This window comes from Hippocampus comes, unplaced genomic scaffold, assembly GCF_001891065.2.
Source record: "Hippocampus comes isolate QL1 unplaced genomic scaffold, H_comes_QL1_v1.1 scaffold1, whole genome shotgun sequence".
Classification (NCBI taxonomy): domain Eukaryota; kingdom Metazoa; phylum Chordata; class Actinopteri; order Syngnathiformes; family Syngnathidae; genus Hippocampus; species Hippocampus comes.
Genome location: NW_017805010.1, coordinates 3512859 through 3529827, shown reverse-complemented (window position 1 = coordinate 3529827; position 16969 = coordinate 3512859). Strand labels below are relative to the sequence as shown.

General features: G+C 40.4%; 1 protein-coding gene across 1 annotated transcript; it reads left to right on the top strand.

Moving 5' to 3' along the window:
- Positions 1 to 3976: 3976 nt before the first annotated feature.
- vwa1 (von Willebrand factor A domain containing 1) lies at positions 3977 to 15361 on the top strand. Its single transcript, XM_019863149.1, has 6 exons — positions 3977 to 4368; positions 8067 to 8624; positions 11022 to 11351; positions 11445 to 11720; positions 12656 to 12925; positions 14320 to 15361. The coding sequence occupies exons 1-6, from the start codon at positions 4284 to 4286 to the stop codon at positions 14346 to 14348; spliced, it is 1548 nt and encodes a 515-aa protein (XP_019718708.1). The 5' UTR covers positions 3977 to 4283; the 3' UTR covers positions 14349 to 15361.
- Positions 15362 to 16969: the final 1608 nt, after the last annotated feature.

The window sequence follows — 16969 nt, the reverse complement described above, 5'->3', positions numbered from 1 at the left end:
GCATTTGATCAACATTTGCTAGTTTGGAAGTAAAGATTCAGATTCAAAGCAGGATTACGCACAGGTTCGAGGATCTGAATAAACGTACATGTAGTTTCACTTTTCTGCGGGGGCAATGATCAACCCTACCTTGCAGATGGAGCTTCACCTTTCAGGATGTGTATCTTTCCTCTATCCATCCATGGGATGTATCTTCATCACCTTCCATAATCATCACCCTTGCATCTATTTTCTCCTCAAGCTTTCGTCTTGATGTTTGGCCAAGTTCACTGAGGGACAGACTGCATTCTTTCTCTACACATAATGACTCACACGATACCAAATCTCAAATATCAAAGACTGGCAGAAAGGAAGAAAATACTGCTAACTATACATCGTGGGGAATTCAGTCAAAAATGACAAAGGCAATCATATTGCACACTGTCAAAACTGCGTGTAGAAAGACTTCTAATAAGTAATTACGCTGACATCGTTCCAAGCTATGAGTTATGAGCCCACTCCCTCCCCCAAAGGATGGGCTGCTAAAGTTCCATTATATCACACCCTCAATGAGATGAACAAAATGTCAGAATGTTTTCCGTTGCTGACATTTTACACTTTTTGCCTCTTCTTCCTGCACCTCCCTCTGGGGGCACTGCCTGAGACTGAGCTGGAGTTTACAGCACAGGACTCCCGTTACATATTTCCTTCCTCCAAATGTCGTCCACTTAGTGTAAAGATTGCAGAATCCCACATACGGATTGAAATGCTTGGACGTGCTGACACAAGACTGTGCGGTTGAAAACAGCTGGAAATGTCTGTGGATTGATGTGCAATACAGTCCAAACGCAGACTGTCATTTGAATGTGCACGCACTGCACACGGGTCAGTCATCTGTGCGTTCTGTGTGCTATGTGATTTAATACACACACGTGCAAAAAAAAAAAAAAAAATAGTTTGCAAAAAAAAAAAAAAAAAAAAAAAAAAGTGAGATATGCTCATACTTTTCCAAGGGAGGATATTCAGTGTATATCAAGCCGATTTACTGCCAAAAACGCTGGAAGAGGACTCCCATGTGTGGTTATAACACAGCCATTGACTGTGTACAGTACTGCTCATGCACATGTAAGAACATGTTCAAGTTCAGCAGAAGCGTTTCACATATGCCAGGATTGATGATGCAAATGCAATTAGAAATCAAACAGTGCTAGATTCAAGAGGGAAAAGTCCCAATCCTTGCTCAACTGTAATGGTAGTGTAGTGTTTAATCACTAGGTGCGTGTGTCTAAAAGGCTGCATTCATCGTCAGTGCCTTTAGCGGAACAAAAGACGTATTTCAATTCCGAGTGTCACATTGGAATCCAGACCTTTGTTCAATGCCACTTGAATTCCAGCATCCTTCCCAGTCCATTTATCCCACCGGACCTCCTACTGCCTTTGTTTCCACTTGGCTTCTGTCACACAACACGCATACAAACACTGTGTTTAAGTATTTGTGGTGCTTTCTCTGTGTGCCAGAAGTTCCCTAATCTCTTCAATGGCAGAAACTCTTTTAGCCCCAATGAGTCTCAAAGTTTAAGATGTCCAAAATACTCTGCCAAGGATTTTTTTCTCCACTTTTTTTTCTTCAAATATAAAAAAAAAAAAAAAGAAAAGAAAGAAAATGGAGGAAATTGTTTCATTTGGGCCATTTGTTGATAAAGAAAACATTTGAAATCAGGTCTCAGAGTGCAAATAGACACTGTTATTGTTTCTGCTGAAAAGTGCTGAAAACGGTCACCTATGAAAACAGCACTTGCAAATATGCATTTAGTAAAATGGAGCAATATAAAGGGCGTTGATCCACTTGTGATTTTAACATTGACATACATGTCATATTTTCCTCAAACAGTTGCCAAGCCAGAATACAAAGTGCACAATCAATCAATCAATCAAACTTTATTTATATAGCACTTTTCATACACAAGAATGCAACTCAGAGTGCTGTACGATGCTTTAAAACATTTCAAACTTACATAAACCGGAAAAAATGCAAATGCATAATGCTCAAACTGTGCAGAATAGTAAGCACTATTTAAAAATGGAAATATTGAATGTTCCATACTGTTTAGTTGGCCTGAAATTACTCTTGCCCAATTGGTTTAAATTACGGTAAACGCAATGTTTTTTACTGACTCTATTTTTGTTATGTAATGATTGAAACTCTCTTATGGAGCATATTTGGATAATATTTCATGTGTTTTTTTCTCTTTATTCTGTCACAATTGTGCCACTAGAGAGCCAAAATTTGGAATTGTGTCACTTGCACCATACAGTGTAAATCCAGTCCAAGTGGGGCCACTGAGTGGGAAAAAGAAATCTCTATTTGGGGATGACGCACCCAGTGATTAATTGGGGAACAGCGTTTATTAGACTGGAGTCTCACTATGTCAAAGTCAAAACCCAGACCTACAGTATGTCAATTAAGGATGCTCAAAGGACAATTTCGGATAAGACAATGAGTAGACAATGATTTGGTGAGGTTACTAACTCCTGATTTGGGATTTAAATTACAGCGCTTTCAGTCTGTCTCTGACTTCTGTCTTCATGAGTTTTGTGTTGACAACAGTCATCTTCTCTATGTGCAACTTTTTAAAAACACAACAAAAAATGTTGTCATATAAGAACACACATAAGTTTGACTGACACTCTCGAAAGGCTCTTAAAAGAAAAATTCGCCAAAGAGCAAAAGTCGATTGAAGATCATCCTCAATCAGATGGTATTCCCCTGTGGTGTTTACAACCTCATATCTATGGCTGACAAAGTGGGAAGAAGATGTGCTGTACTTAAAATGTATTTCTGTCCTTGCAAGGAGAACTATTCTGTCTCACATCCAAGATGTCGAATGGTGAACACGAGCTTCTTTACTATTCCTGGTTGGGGAAACTTGACAGGGGAGGAGTGAGGACAGAACACAAGTGAGGTAAGTCAAGTTGGACAGAAGACGCCTGAGGGTTTTTCTGTCGCGTTCACTTCACAATTAAGTCTTACAGTGGATATACAGTAGTAGAGAAGTAGAAGAGAAGTGAATCTGTAAAACAAAAACACAACCAGTAGTTTTGGTGCTAGAACAATCATTTAAATTGGAATAACTTTAAAACTTGACTTTTATGGCAACAATGTTAGCCCAACAAAACGAGCACGCAAAACAATTTGGTGAGGTGTTTCTTTCTTATATTTTTAACTTGGGTGACCAATACAGGCGACAATAGTTCTGTAAACTTGGTTCTTTGTTGTGAAATGCGGTAAAGCCAGTGTTCACAGCTGCAAAATTGAAAATATTGAATTGAATTGCATGATTGAAGTTTGTTGACATTTTGAGTTTGCCCAACTTTTTCTTTTTCTTTTACAGTGTTCTGAAAATGTGTCTGTAAGCAAGCTGTTTTGCACTTTTGCCCCATTGCTATCTAATAGTTGGATTAATTAACATAATAATAACCACCCCGATGCCACCCAAGACCGGTGCAAAAATGAGATCTCACTTGCTGATATCTACTGTATGTCAATCAGACGGCAAACACCAAGGGGGGGGGGGGGGGGGAAATGATTGCACAGATTAAAAATCTATGTGTCAATCAGAAAAAAAATCCAAAAGGGAAGGACTGACATCTGTTTTTTTTTTGTTTGTTTTAATCACGTATGTGAGCTACACAATCTTTCCGATCATATGTACAGGAAGTAGTGCGCCCATAATGATTACTGTACCATCAAATGAATGAACTGAAAAATATCTTTCATTGAACAAATAACATTTGAGGAAGAAAATGTAGGTCTGTGCTTCTGATCGTGTTCAGGCTAGACGTGTTTAGGCCAGATAGGGCCTTGTTGTCCCCGACCGTTCATCACTGATAGTAAAAAGAAAAAAATAATAATAAAGAGCTAACGCAAGTAATAGCATTATTTTGAAACCCTCACATTACCGGAAACGCTGCACTTCATTACAGTACCCTTGACAATGGTGTTTCGGGCTCATTTGCGGCGCAGGACCGTCAGACTACTCGTTGGTCGAAGTTGTCTCACTTTCCAGTTTGTGTTTGGGGAGCGTCGTCGTTGATTTTATTCCAAATTAACGGAAGATACCGCACGGGACAAAAAGAAATCCTCAATTATGCTCTAACTGGGATTTTCTTTTTCAAACTTGGGAGTTTGTCCCTCCAGGTTGATTTTGTGGATGTACAGTCATATTGAAACGCCGCAGCAACACATTAGTGTTTTAATTTTTTTGTAATTAGGTGGGTGGACCAGTCCCTTTGTCGGTGCAGTAATGGAGAGCCACTTGCTGCTGACATGGATGCTCATGTGTTTGCTCCCGAATACTTTGAATGCACAGGCTGGTGCACCTGAGGGAGGTGAGTCAAAATTATTATTATTATTATTATTTTTTAAACAGAAAGGTAAGACACTCATAAAAATACGCTAGCACAATAACGTACAGTATATTTGAAGGAAGGACCCCACAATAGTGGTAATCAAGAAAACGGTAGAAAAAAGATAAGGGACAGAGATGGCCGTTTTGATTTTTTATGAACGACTAAGCGTAGTGTAACCAATTTTTTTATTTGTATTATTTTTATTATAATAAAAATGACGATGCTAATGTAGTGGGTGGGGGGGGGCAGAGAGAGAGAGAATGAGAGGAGAGCGTTTGTATATGTGTACAATACGGTATATAAATACGTATCAATATCGTTATTATTATTTATAATTAGTTATATTCTGTTACTATTGACTATTCCGTTTTATTCTGCATTAACGTGTGTTTGTTGACCAATTCTAGTTGTTTATTTGGAGTTGCTTAAGATAAAATAATAATAATAATAATAATGAAGCAATATCACGTGAGCGGTATTGATCTACTCACCAATCTTTTTGAAACAGATTCACTTACTGGTTCAGTAATTGTTTTCCAAAGTAAAAGCAGATGTTTTATTTTGATTAAAAAGAAAACAAAAGACTGTCTGTTTTCATGAAGGACAACATAAATCAGAGAATCTTTAATTTCATAAGGATTATGACACAACACTGTACAATTCCATCCACATATCTTAATCCTAATGGTTTCAAGGTTTTTGTTATTGTCACTTTTCTCTCTTGACTGTCTATGAAAAAAACATGATGCATCATAATGTTACTGCGACTCAAATAGATGGTTCCTTCAAAACAAAAACCTCAAGCATTCAGGAGGCTAAACTCAGTGGTACATTATAACTGCTGAGTCTGTCATTGAGAGTTAATATAGTTGTTGTGAGTGAGATGCTGCCACTGTGCTATGTCCATGAATAGGTGATGATCGTGTTGAACCCCCACAAAGTTCAGCAGCAAAAAAGAGGTTTTGCACCTGTCTAAGTGCCATCTATTCAACCTTAACATGTAGAAATAAAGGCAAATCTGCCTGTTTGCAGGGAAATTTTGAAAACAATGGCCCTATTGTGTGAAATGTAAATTAGAATCTTGCAAACTATTTTCTGTAGTACCTTCAAGCCATCTGCACTTCACATTTGCTTAGAAAAAAAAAAATCTCCCCATGTGTTCTGCAGGTTGCGAAACCACAGGGTGTGTTGGATTCATCTTTCAATCAGGAGTCCACCAATAAATCTGGAATTCATTTCTTGTGGGTCCAATCTCTGCACTCTACACAAACTCGGAAACTGATGCAAAATGTGGACAAAAATATTGAGACGCATCTTAACAGTCACATCATCAGTCAGACTTTTGACTGACCAGTTTGTCTCAACGTGCGGTACTGGTAGTATTCGGACTCATTCTCATGCTACCAGAAAAAAAATCACTGCTCAAAGTCAGTTGTATTGGACTTTTTACTACAATTTTCTGATATTTAGGTGGAGTGTCTTTGTTCAAACGGTGCAAAATGTTTCAATGACCCGCAGTAATATTTTTTCCATGAAGACCTATCACGTCTTAATGTTGTTGATTATGGTGGTACGTGGAGCGCTCAGTATTTTTTTTTAGATGGCATTTGGTGTGAAAGGTTTGAGAACTACTGGACTTGATCCCATCTCTTAAATTCTTAATCTTACCAAAATATTTTGGTCACTTTTCTCCCCCCCCCCCCACAGTTCAAAAAGGCATTCTTGGATGAGTTTGGTGTGGAACAAACTGACACCCCACGACCTTGAAACCCATCAAACTTTTTAGGAATGAACTTAAACAGAGAGACAGCAGGCCCTCTTTCAGAACTGCCTCCATACTGTCCTCCATTTTCTATACGTCGAGCCTTCATATTGTGGCTACAGATGTTTAAGAAAACAGCATACCTGCACAAAACTACAGATGGTGGTGAGGAGGCGGTTGTTGTGATATGGCGAACCCCCACACACTCCAAAGTCCAAACAGTTAGACTTATTGGAAAGAATTCTCCATTGAGATAGAAAGACAAGCAGCAAGCATGTGTTTGGATGTGTTAGAATTGTGTAAAGCTTCACACACAGTGAGACCTTTCAACATTCTCACATATGAGAAAAGGTTCTAATTATGATTACGATCATTCTTTCTGAGTGCATATCTGATCTGTGACACTTACATGTTTGGTTTACTTTACTCCCACTCATGGTCTAAAAATCTCACACCCCAAAATGCCCTGTTAGGTCCTCCCTCTATTGCTGTCACTTTCTGCGAAGCGTGCGTTACCATCCAAACATTCCTTGCCGTCTCTCACATGGAACTACCCGCAGACTGCCCCTCTTCTTTTTTTATAGCCTTCTCTGTTCCCTCTCCCATCCTCCTTTGGCCAAACAATCCTAATTTGGTACCCACCTCCTGCATGTCCCCTAAAAAAATAAAAAGAAATAAATATATATTTATATATAAGAAACAAAGTATTTGAATCATCTTCAAATTTAATATCTTGTTTTTAGGTGATTATCTAGAAAACGTTTGTATTTCTGATAATAAAGACAAACATAAGAAACATACCCAGCCAAAACATGACCTCCTTCACGTACATACTGTAACTCACTACCCTGAAAAACTGAGAGGCGACTCTTACTGCTGAGCTTGGGAGCTTTTTATAAGCACTCCGACTCTGATGATATCATATTGACGGTTTCACTTTGGAGTTGCTATATTTGTTGTGCGTCTGTCTGTCTTATCGTCACTGTAATTGCAGACGTTCATGCTTTAAAATCCGTTTATTTAACTTTTGGTGGGCGGCGGGGGGATTCGACGACAGATGCTGAGTTTGATAATGTCTAATGCAGGGGTGTCAAACTCATTTCACATGGTGGGCCACATACGGCCTCGGTAGATGTCAAGTGGGCTGGACCATTAAAATGATACCATACTTTGCTATAAATAACCAAAACAATGTCTTTCCTTTGTTTTGGTATAAAGAAGCACAAGAACATTAGGAAAATGTTGAAATTTAATGAACATATCTTTTACAAAATATTTCATGAAGCACCTTACATTTCCTTCGACAAATGTGCAATTTACTTTTATCATTCACATAAATGCATTGCAAATGATCCCACTGATTGTACAAACATTAACAAGTAATTGGTATTGAAAAATATAGTAATGCACTTTAAGATTAAACGAGATTCATAAAGAAAGGAAGTTTTAAACCATTTACACGTGCATATAAAATCTAAATGTAATCTTACAAACTAAGGAGAGTGCTATTAAATGTGTAAATGTGAGAGTGCTATTGATAGCGTCTGCTGTCATGGGTCTGTCACAGTGACGGACTGAGGCTGCTGTTGTCTTCTTCTCTGATCAAAACAGTGTCCCCTTGCGGATACTCAATGAATTGCACCTTATTAAAAATATTAATTCTGTCTTTAATGCATTTTTTTCACTTTTAAATTATCCTGCGGGCCTAATTGAAACTCCTTGCGGGCCGGAATCGGCCCGCGGGCCGTATGTTTGACACAATGCTTTACATAATCATCTCGCGGGCCGGATTAAACTCCTTTGCGGGCCGGATCCGGCCCGCGGGCCGTATGTTTGACACCCCTGGTCTAGAATATAGCTCACCAAACAATGTGTGCCTTCAAATGTTTTGTCACATTCATATTTTTCTACACAGTTCTTAACTGCTGCGAGGGGGACGTCCTTTTCCTGTTGGATTCCTCCGGCAGCGTGTCGTCCTATGAGCACTCCCGCATGCTCGACTTCCTGTCTGGGCTCCTCCTGCCATTTTCCCTGGGGGAGGATCAGGTGAGGATTGGCCTTCTCCAGGTGGGCACCCAACCTCGCCTTGAGTTTGGCTTTGATACCTTCCGCACTCAAAGTGGCCTGCAAGGGGCTTTGAGGGGCACCAAACCCCTCAGGGGGGACACCAACACCGTAGAGGCGCTGAAAATTGCAAAGGATCAAGTGCTGAGACCAGGACCTGTGGACGGGGCTCGTCCGGGGCTCCCGAGAGTGCTGGTGTGGCTGACGGATGGAGTGAAACCGGGCGATGTGATTGGCCCAATGACTGAGCTGAGGGAGGAGGGTGTGGCCGTGCTGGTGGTCTCCACCGGCCATGGTAACTACCAGGTGTTGAGGCAAGTTGCGTCGCCACCTGTTGAGAACCACCTGTACTTCGTGGACATTGATGACATGAGCATCATCTTAGAGGATCTGCGAGATGCCATCATCGGTGAGTTGGATGTATATCAAAGCCTTAAACTGAGAAGCCGTTTGAAATCTATTTCCATCAATGTTTTAAAGTCACCTACTTGTTTTTAAAGTCACCTGTGTATTTTGTCCTATTGTATTTTGTATTTGCCGTACTCTGCAATCTTCTTTGCATGCGCCGCAAATCGTGCAAGAGTCACAGATTGTGATAAATAATGGAGCCATAGCTGCCAGCGACTGGAAGCCCGAGCTCACGTTTTTACTTTCCTGCTAATTTACTGAAGTTGTAATATAACTTTAAGAAGCAAAACAACGGGTGCCGCCATGTTTGATGACACAGTGGCGGAACACACATTGTGCCAATTCTGAGATTTTCAGTCTGGTGCAGAAGGCCTCAGATAATGGCTCACCGGTTTTCTGGGTTTGGTCATGTGATATTCACAAGCTGAGCCCTTGGGCACTATGATGCCATTTGAAATGGATAAAAATGGGTGGATTTTGCTGCTTGATTCATCTTCTTTAAAATATTGATCAGAATATCATCTTTAGACTAGTGGGGGTGCATTAACCATATTATTGTAAAGAACATTTTTGACTTGACTTCCCCTTTAAACTTAAGATAAGAAAACCTTTATTTGTCCCACAAAGGAGAAATTTGCAAACTTTCAAAATGTACTGGGAATATCTCTATTTTTTTGGTACCTATTTTATGTAGAAATGACTATTTCTCTTCTGCGGCAGCACAGCGATTCATATAAGAAAGTTCTGAGAAGTATTTAATGAACATATTTGTATGATCTCGAAGTGCAGTGCAATGAACTAGTGGTTCGGATGTCTCCCACCCAGATGGAAGGTTGAATCTTGGCTCCAGCCTTTCTTTGTCCCCTTTGTTTCCAAGCCTTCCTTTGTACTCTTTGTTCCTCACACATTAAAAAAATATGCATGCTAGGTTCTTCAAAGACTGTAAGTTGTCTTTTATCTGCCCTGCAATTGGCTGTCGACCAGTGTAAGGTGCAACAACAGGCGAGAATTGATGACATTTATACTGTACTGTATTTGTTTTAGTTAAATTGACAATGCGGCTTTCAGTGGCAATGATGATGCCAAATTGCACCCATTTATTTAAATAATTGGGAATTTCTCCATTGCGAGACTAATAAAGGTTTTCTTATCTTATTTTATAAACTTGCTCCATGTTGCAAAGCCGCCAACAAAGTATTTCTCTTGAAACACTATGCCGAGTCAACAGCGGGCCTCACTAGTGCAAGGTCATTGCTCTTGGATGGACATAAACATTTTTCCACCAAACTGCAATGACCACTTGGAAGTGCCAATACTCATATCATAAGTTGCATTTCGAGTTGCTCGAAGTTCCATGCATGCTTCTGCAGACACGGACACTGGACGGCAATCCGGACTCATGACTGAGCTCATGTGTAATGAGATAGTATGATCTATTCAGGGATTAATGAGTTGTTACATCCCACGCTACTGTAACAGACAAGACACATACAGATGCATATATTCTTTCCTATATATAGACTGAGGAACACGTCCAGTTCTTCGCTGCCAGATTAGGTAGCTGCCTGGACACCCCCCCAGGGACTCCTCGACAATTTTACATTCACACTGCTGCTCAAAGCCACGTTGCATTGCATGAATGAATTTGTCATACTGTATGTGCACAACAAAGACCAACAGATCATCTTACATGCCCAGATAACACCTCTATGTTATGTTATTATTTTGCCTCGGGGCCTGACTGGGTTGTCTATATCAAGGTCTTATTGCAGGGGTTATGAATGTATTAAGAAACCCAAGCTGGTCTGCACTCTGGTTTCTGTCTCAAGCTGAGACATTTTTAGCACTCTGTCTTGCTCCATCGTCTGAATGATAGTGCAGTCTAGAATACCGAGAAATGTTTTTATATCGTGAATTTTGCATTGGGGCAAGTACCGAATTAACTGCATAATTAATGTCTATAAATGTACTGGTTGTATATACAGGTGTATATTTACTGTGTCTGTCTGACCTTGTGTTTCTGGTGGCACTCGCTATGGTATGCAGTGGCCAAAAAAAAAAAACAGCGTGGTGGACTCAACTGCAAATTTTCTTCATTACACTGTGGGGTACAAACAAAGTGATGATGATTTCTGTCAAGCAACAAGTGGCAGCGCAAATGTGTTACATGACCAGATCACAAAAAAATTCAGGAGTTTAATTAATGTACTGCAAAGCCCATATGCTGTCTACATTTTTATTTGATGAATGTTTTACAATTACGCTTGGTCGTATAGGAAAGTACATTGATGTTGAAAGAGCACACAGGACTGTAATTTTAATATGTGGGCTACGACAGATTTTTATTCATAGAAAACATCACGTTTATGTACATATTTCTCCATTATGCCTTCCACAGAGATAATCCGCGCCGAACGTATCAATGTCCGGGATGTGTCCTCTAACGCTGCCACGCTCCAGTGGCGACCTGTTCTGTCCGGTTTGGCGGGCTACTATGAGATCCGCTTTGGTCCACTTCCATCAGGCGGGACAGGAACTGGAGGAAGCGGTCCTGGGACCAGTCCGAGCACTGGTGGGAGTCATTACCAGAGACTGGTTCAATCATCAGATTCCGACTCTGTCAGGCTAACAGGCCTAAAGCCTGACACCACCTATACTGCGACTTTGACTCCAGAGTCCAATGAACAAGCTTTTAACACTCTGTCGGTCACCTTCACGACACAATCAGGTTGGATTTTAAACCTTGTAAACTTTGGAGCGTGATCGCTTGCCGCAAATATGATCTTTGCTTATATTTTATTTGGTCTCGCTGTCCCACCAGAAATTCAAAGTCTGGCGATGGTCACGGTGTCCGAGTCAGGGCCGACCAGTGTTCGAGTGAGCTGGGGTTCTCTCCAGCCGGAGGCTGTCACAAGTTACTTCATAGAATACTCTGCCCTGCCCACTGGAAAGCTACATACTGTCACAGTGGACAAGCGGCAAAACTCTACACTCCTCAAGAACCTCCAACCGGATAGCACCTACCTGGTCACTGTAAGCGCCCGGCATTCATCGGGGAAGGAGAAGGCAATGTCGGTCAAAGCCTGCACGCAGGAAGGTGAGCTATATGAACAACTTGGTGGCTAACTAGCAGTGGCGGAGCATGGGCCCAGCAAGGCCTTCTCTGCAGTCCTAAACAGTATCAGAAGCATTGACCTACATTTACAACTTACATTTTAATATTTATTTCATGAAATTTTATGAAATAGTTCACACAAGTCTATTGTCTTCAATTTGTAGAATTTCTCTTGGCTGCTCTGCTTCCAGTACTTGTATTGTTCTTTAAAGATTTTACAAAGTGCAATTGTAAATCTGATCTGTCCAGAGCCTTCAGAATCAGTCGTACTCACAGATGCAACTCAAACTTTACAATATTAGCAATTGGACAGTTTCTTTAACCAGTCAGATATGAAGTATGACTGTGCTGAGCTGTAAATGATAAAAATCACACTAAGACACTAACTTAGTGGTGGTAAAGAAGTATTTCCTCAGCAGCGATGAGGGAAATCTAATAATAGATTGACTGCAGGTGAAAATAATCTTCCTGCTGCAAGCATGTCTTCATGTTTTGGTCAGGATTAATGTTTATTCTCATTGTCCATTAACTAAAACAAAATAATAAAATATATCCATAACATACTGTTATATCGTACAACTCATGCGATGTGACAGTGTTGGTATGAAGAGGTTAAGTCAGGTAAATCCCCATGGCAGTTGCTCACTCCATTGGGAATCGGCTCTGGGATCAAGGTTCCTTCGCTAAGGGACCATTCACTCATTGCAGTTTGTACCATGCTTGGGCATGCTTGAAAGAGTCCGGTTCGCTTGACTAACATGAGTGCTCCGATGTGTGCTGACGGGGAGTCCACTTCCTTTTCATGGGCGCAAAACCAGGGCGTGTTGGATAATCATTACGTACATTCTACCCAGTAATTTATGAAAACTGCCACCTTCTATTCTTGTATGGCTCCTGATTTCTGATATGTTTTGCAGAGACTCCAGCCCTGACTGACCTGCAGCTGACTACAGTGGACAGCCACTCGTTGCAGGTTGACTGGAAAGGAAGCTTTGATGGTTTGAGGGGCTACTGGCTCACCTGGGAAGGACAACAAAGAGTGGCCCAGCGCTCTTCTTTCTACCTGCCGCCCAACTCTCTGTCGACGCGACTCACCAACCTTCCCCCTTCCGCAAGGGTTTGCGTGTCACCCATTTATAAGACAGCACGTGGGGAGGGACTGTGTTGCATGGCAAAATTTGCCTCAGGTGAGCAGCATGCTATGTATGTTTATTGTTCTCAAAAAATATACGGTAGTGATCGGCAGCTGGCAGCCTGTGATTCACATGTGGTCTGTGCCCACACTCTCAGTGGCCCCATGATTTTATTTTATTTTTTTCAGAGTAAAATGTTTGGGGCGGGGTGGGTTGGGAACATTTTTCCTCAACTGCTATGCCATCATTTAAGACGCCGCTCCCTACAGTAAACCCCTCGCCATCACCCATTCGGTGTTTGCTGTCGTGCTTTTTTGTCAATTTTTTTTTTCTTGTCCAGTGATAACTCGATATTGTTGTTTTCACGTGTAATTCCACTTTCTGCCACTGGGGTTGGCACACTGTTGTTTACCTTTGTGTAAAGTTGAAAAAATTAGGGAACAGAACGCTCAGTATTCCAAGATCACCCTCTTTTTTTGCTGATTAGAAAGAGATTATTGAGCATCTCAATTGTCTTTACCTAACTTTCCTCATGTGAATACTCTCATTCCTTTCTCAGATGTGTGGGTTCCCCATAAATTCTGCCGAGTAAGAAGTTGCCAAACAAACATCACTAGAAAAAGCAGAGTGCTTTTATGCAGCTTGCTAAAATTTTGTTAAGTTGTGTAATGAAGCAACAACATATTTGCGGTGTGTACTGCTTAGAACATTGCTCTTGGAAGAGAACGTTTTCCTTTGACATATGGTGCACTTCACATTTGGAGGTCAGTCATAATCAATAACAAATTTGCATACACCAATTAGGCTTCTTTTTGTTGTACAGCTTTAGTCAGCACCACAAGGCAGAGAAAGTACAGGCAGAAACAGCAGCACCATAGTTGGACAAAGGATACCTAATTTTGATAGAGTGCCTAAATCATTTTTTGTGTGTTTAAATCTCCTTACAAGTGATACATATCACTGTGCTTAAATATGGGTCATAGATGGTACAGTAGGTGTCACTCAATCATTTTCAGTGGTATCAGTCTTGTAATGACAGGGTTAATCCAATCTGTCCTTTTACCCCGATGTCACATCTAAGGGCCTGATTTAGATCTGAAAATATTGCAATCTTTTTTTTTTTTTTTGGCTGCATACACTGTCAAATTAGGTCACTTGAACTATGTTTATTAAATGCAGCCAGTCAGACTAATTCTGATTCTAAATCATTCTGATTCAGGCTGACAAACACTGAGACTGAGATCAATCTGAAAACTGAGACAGGTTATCAAACAAGCCTGTTCCTACATATTAATCAAGTAATTAAAAAAAAAAACAAGTTAATTAAACACAAAAGTAAAAGGTTTTACTTTTCCTTTGGATCTGGTGCTGCACTTTGCTCTCATGCAAACTCATCATTTCATTATTATTTATGCTCATTGTGTTGTGTTCTCCTTCTGCCCTTCTAGATGCGTCAACGTACGGCTACCGATCATAACACTGCCATAGCAGCGAGTGCACCTAACCAAACATGGAGGCTCACGGCAAAAAGAACAATGTTGACTTTTCATTCAGAATTCTTTCCCATGGCTCTCCTTGCTCCGTGAATATCATCCAGGAATGATGTGTAGCTTGGCGTACTGAGCACTCGTCTGGAAAACATAGACACTAAGGAGTGGTCCGCTACAATGTGGAGCATGCTGTCTGAAAAAAGTTGGAACACAAAAGAACTACTTGTGTTCATATTTCTATTAGCTTGCCTGGTTGAAATGTTTATACTCTGTGTTAATGCTTCCCCAGTCAGGTATAATTTTAGAAACATATCTCAATTTAAAGATTATTTAATAGAATCCAACAATCGTTTTTAATGCAACATTTTGTGTATAGCTGTTCCATTAGAGGCCCATTGGAGTCTGTTAAAAACAAAAGCATTCAAACTAAGAAATGTATCTCAGGTCTTTGTTGAAAGGCTATGCTGAGTGTCCATTGGGTGATTGACGTGGCTTGTTTTGGAGAATATTTTGCACCAACGGGGCAGTATTGCCCTAAGCATTTGTTTTGATTTATTTTTTTTATTATACACCATACCTGTAAGAGAAAAGTTAACATTTTGGTCTATTCTTATAAGAAGTACTTATGAACATTGCATTTGGCAACTCCTAAATGACAATGCACTGTTCTGTACCAACCCTTCAGTGTGACCTTTGACCAAGTAAAATACAAATGTCTTGATTCCATCAGTAATATTTATTCACACCAGGTAACTGGGATTATAATTAAAGTTATTAATAGTTAATACACGAGTATGACGTGCGTGGTCTTTTTCCATATCGAGGCTGTCACTGATTTAGTCTTTGCTGCCCTCTACTGTCAACAAGCACAGCAGCTTACTTTTATTAAAAGAGATCGACGTCCGCTAAGAGTTAAAAAAACAAACCGATATTTTATTTTTCTGTTGACCTGCTCTCTACTTTGTAACATCAGCTCACAATAAAGCCATTTAATGTTTTTTTGGGGTGTTTATCCAGCCTCATTTCTTGGGTCTTTTTCATTTTTCAGTCTTTTTAAATGACAACGCACAAGGTTCAGGACATTTTGACAATCCATTTATCCGTCCACTTTCAACACCACTTATCTTGAAGAGGGTCGCGGGGACTTGCTGACTTCAAGGTGGAAGGCGGATACACCCTAAAGTGGTCGCCAATCAATCGCAGCGGACATATAGAGACAAACGACCATTCACATCCACTCCGTCACTGAGTGGGAACCGATCCATAGGTGGCCGCACCTGAGTCCGGCGAGTGTACCACTACACTATCAGTAACTCACTAAAACAATGTTTTTAATAAATCGGTTAGTGGAACTGCGTTCAGTTTTAATTTACTGTTGCCAAAACCAATCCCAATTGTATTTAAATGAATGTGTGTGGATTAATCCGAATATATAGAAACTTGTTTAATATTAAATTAAATGGACACTGAGTTTGATTCAAAATTTTCAAAATTCAAAATTTCGTTTTTTTAATCACACGTTGAAGGTTGACTGGGGCGGGGTGTGAGCGACTGGTTAGCACGCCCGTCTACAGTGCAGAAGTGTAAGGTTCGATTCTGACTACGGCCTTCCTGTGTGGAGTTTGCATGTTCAATTTAATATGCATGTTTTTTGTTTTTTTTTAGGAATTTAGGAGGAAACCGGAGTACTCGGAGAAAACCTACGCAGGCACGGTGAGAACATGCAAACTCAACACAGTAATGTCGGAGCCCGGCGGAATAAAACTCTGCACCTGAGCATTGTGAGACGGAAGTGTTAACAATTCTATCAACGGCTGACTGGGGACCAGTTCAGGGTGTAGTCAGCCTTCCGCCCGAAGTCAGCTGGGATTGGCTTTAGCAACCCCTCCAGACACACACAAAATCTTATTTAGAAAGGCTGTCACTGATTTAGTCTTTGCTGCCCTCTACTGTCAACAAGCACAGCAGCTTACTTTTATTAAAAGAGATCGACGTCCGCTAAGAGTTAAAAAAACAAACCGATATTTTATTTTTCTGTTGACCTGCTCTCTACTTTGTAACATCAGCTCACAATAAAGCCATTTAATGTTTTTTTGGGGTGTTTATCCAGCCTCATTTCTTGGGTCTTTTTCATTTTTCAGTCTTTTTAAATGACAACGCACAAGGTTCAGGACATTTTGACAATCCATTTATCCGTCCACTTTCAACACCACTTATCTTGAAGAGGGTCGCGGGGACTTGCTGACTTCAAGGTGGAAGGCGGATACACCCTAAAGTGGTCGCCAATCAATCGCAGCGGACATATAGAGACAAACGACCATTCACATCCACTCCGTCACTGAGTGGGAACCGATCCATAGGTGGCCGCACCTGAGTCCGGCGAGTGTACCACTACACTATCAGTAACTCACTAAAACAATGTTTTTAATAAATCGGTTAGTGGAACTGCGTTCAGTTTTAATTTACTGTTGCCAAAACCAATCCCAATTGTATTTAAATGAATGTGTGTGGATTAATCCGAATATATAGAAACTTGTTTAATATTAAATTAAATGGACACTGAGTTTGATTCAAAATTTTCAAAATTCAAAATTTCGTTTTTTTAATC

Coding starts and splice junctions, on each gene's coding strand:
- vwa1 (XM_019863149.1), top strand. CDS start 4,284: ATGGAGAGCCACTTGCTGCTGACATGGATGCTCATGTGTTTGCTCCCG. Junction 11,352..11,444: donor CACCTTCACGACACAATCAG/GTTGGATTTTAA, acceptor CTGTCCCACCAG/AAATTCAAAGTCTGGCGATG. Junction 12,926..14,319: donor CATGGCAAAATTTGCCTCAG/GTGAGCAGCATG, acceptor CTGCCCTTCTAG/ATGCGTCAACGTACGGCTAC.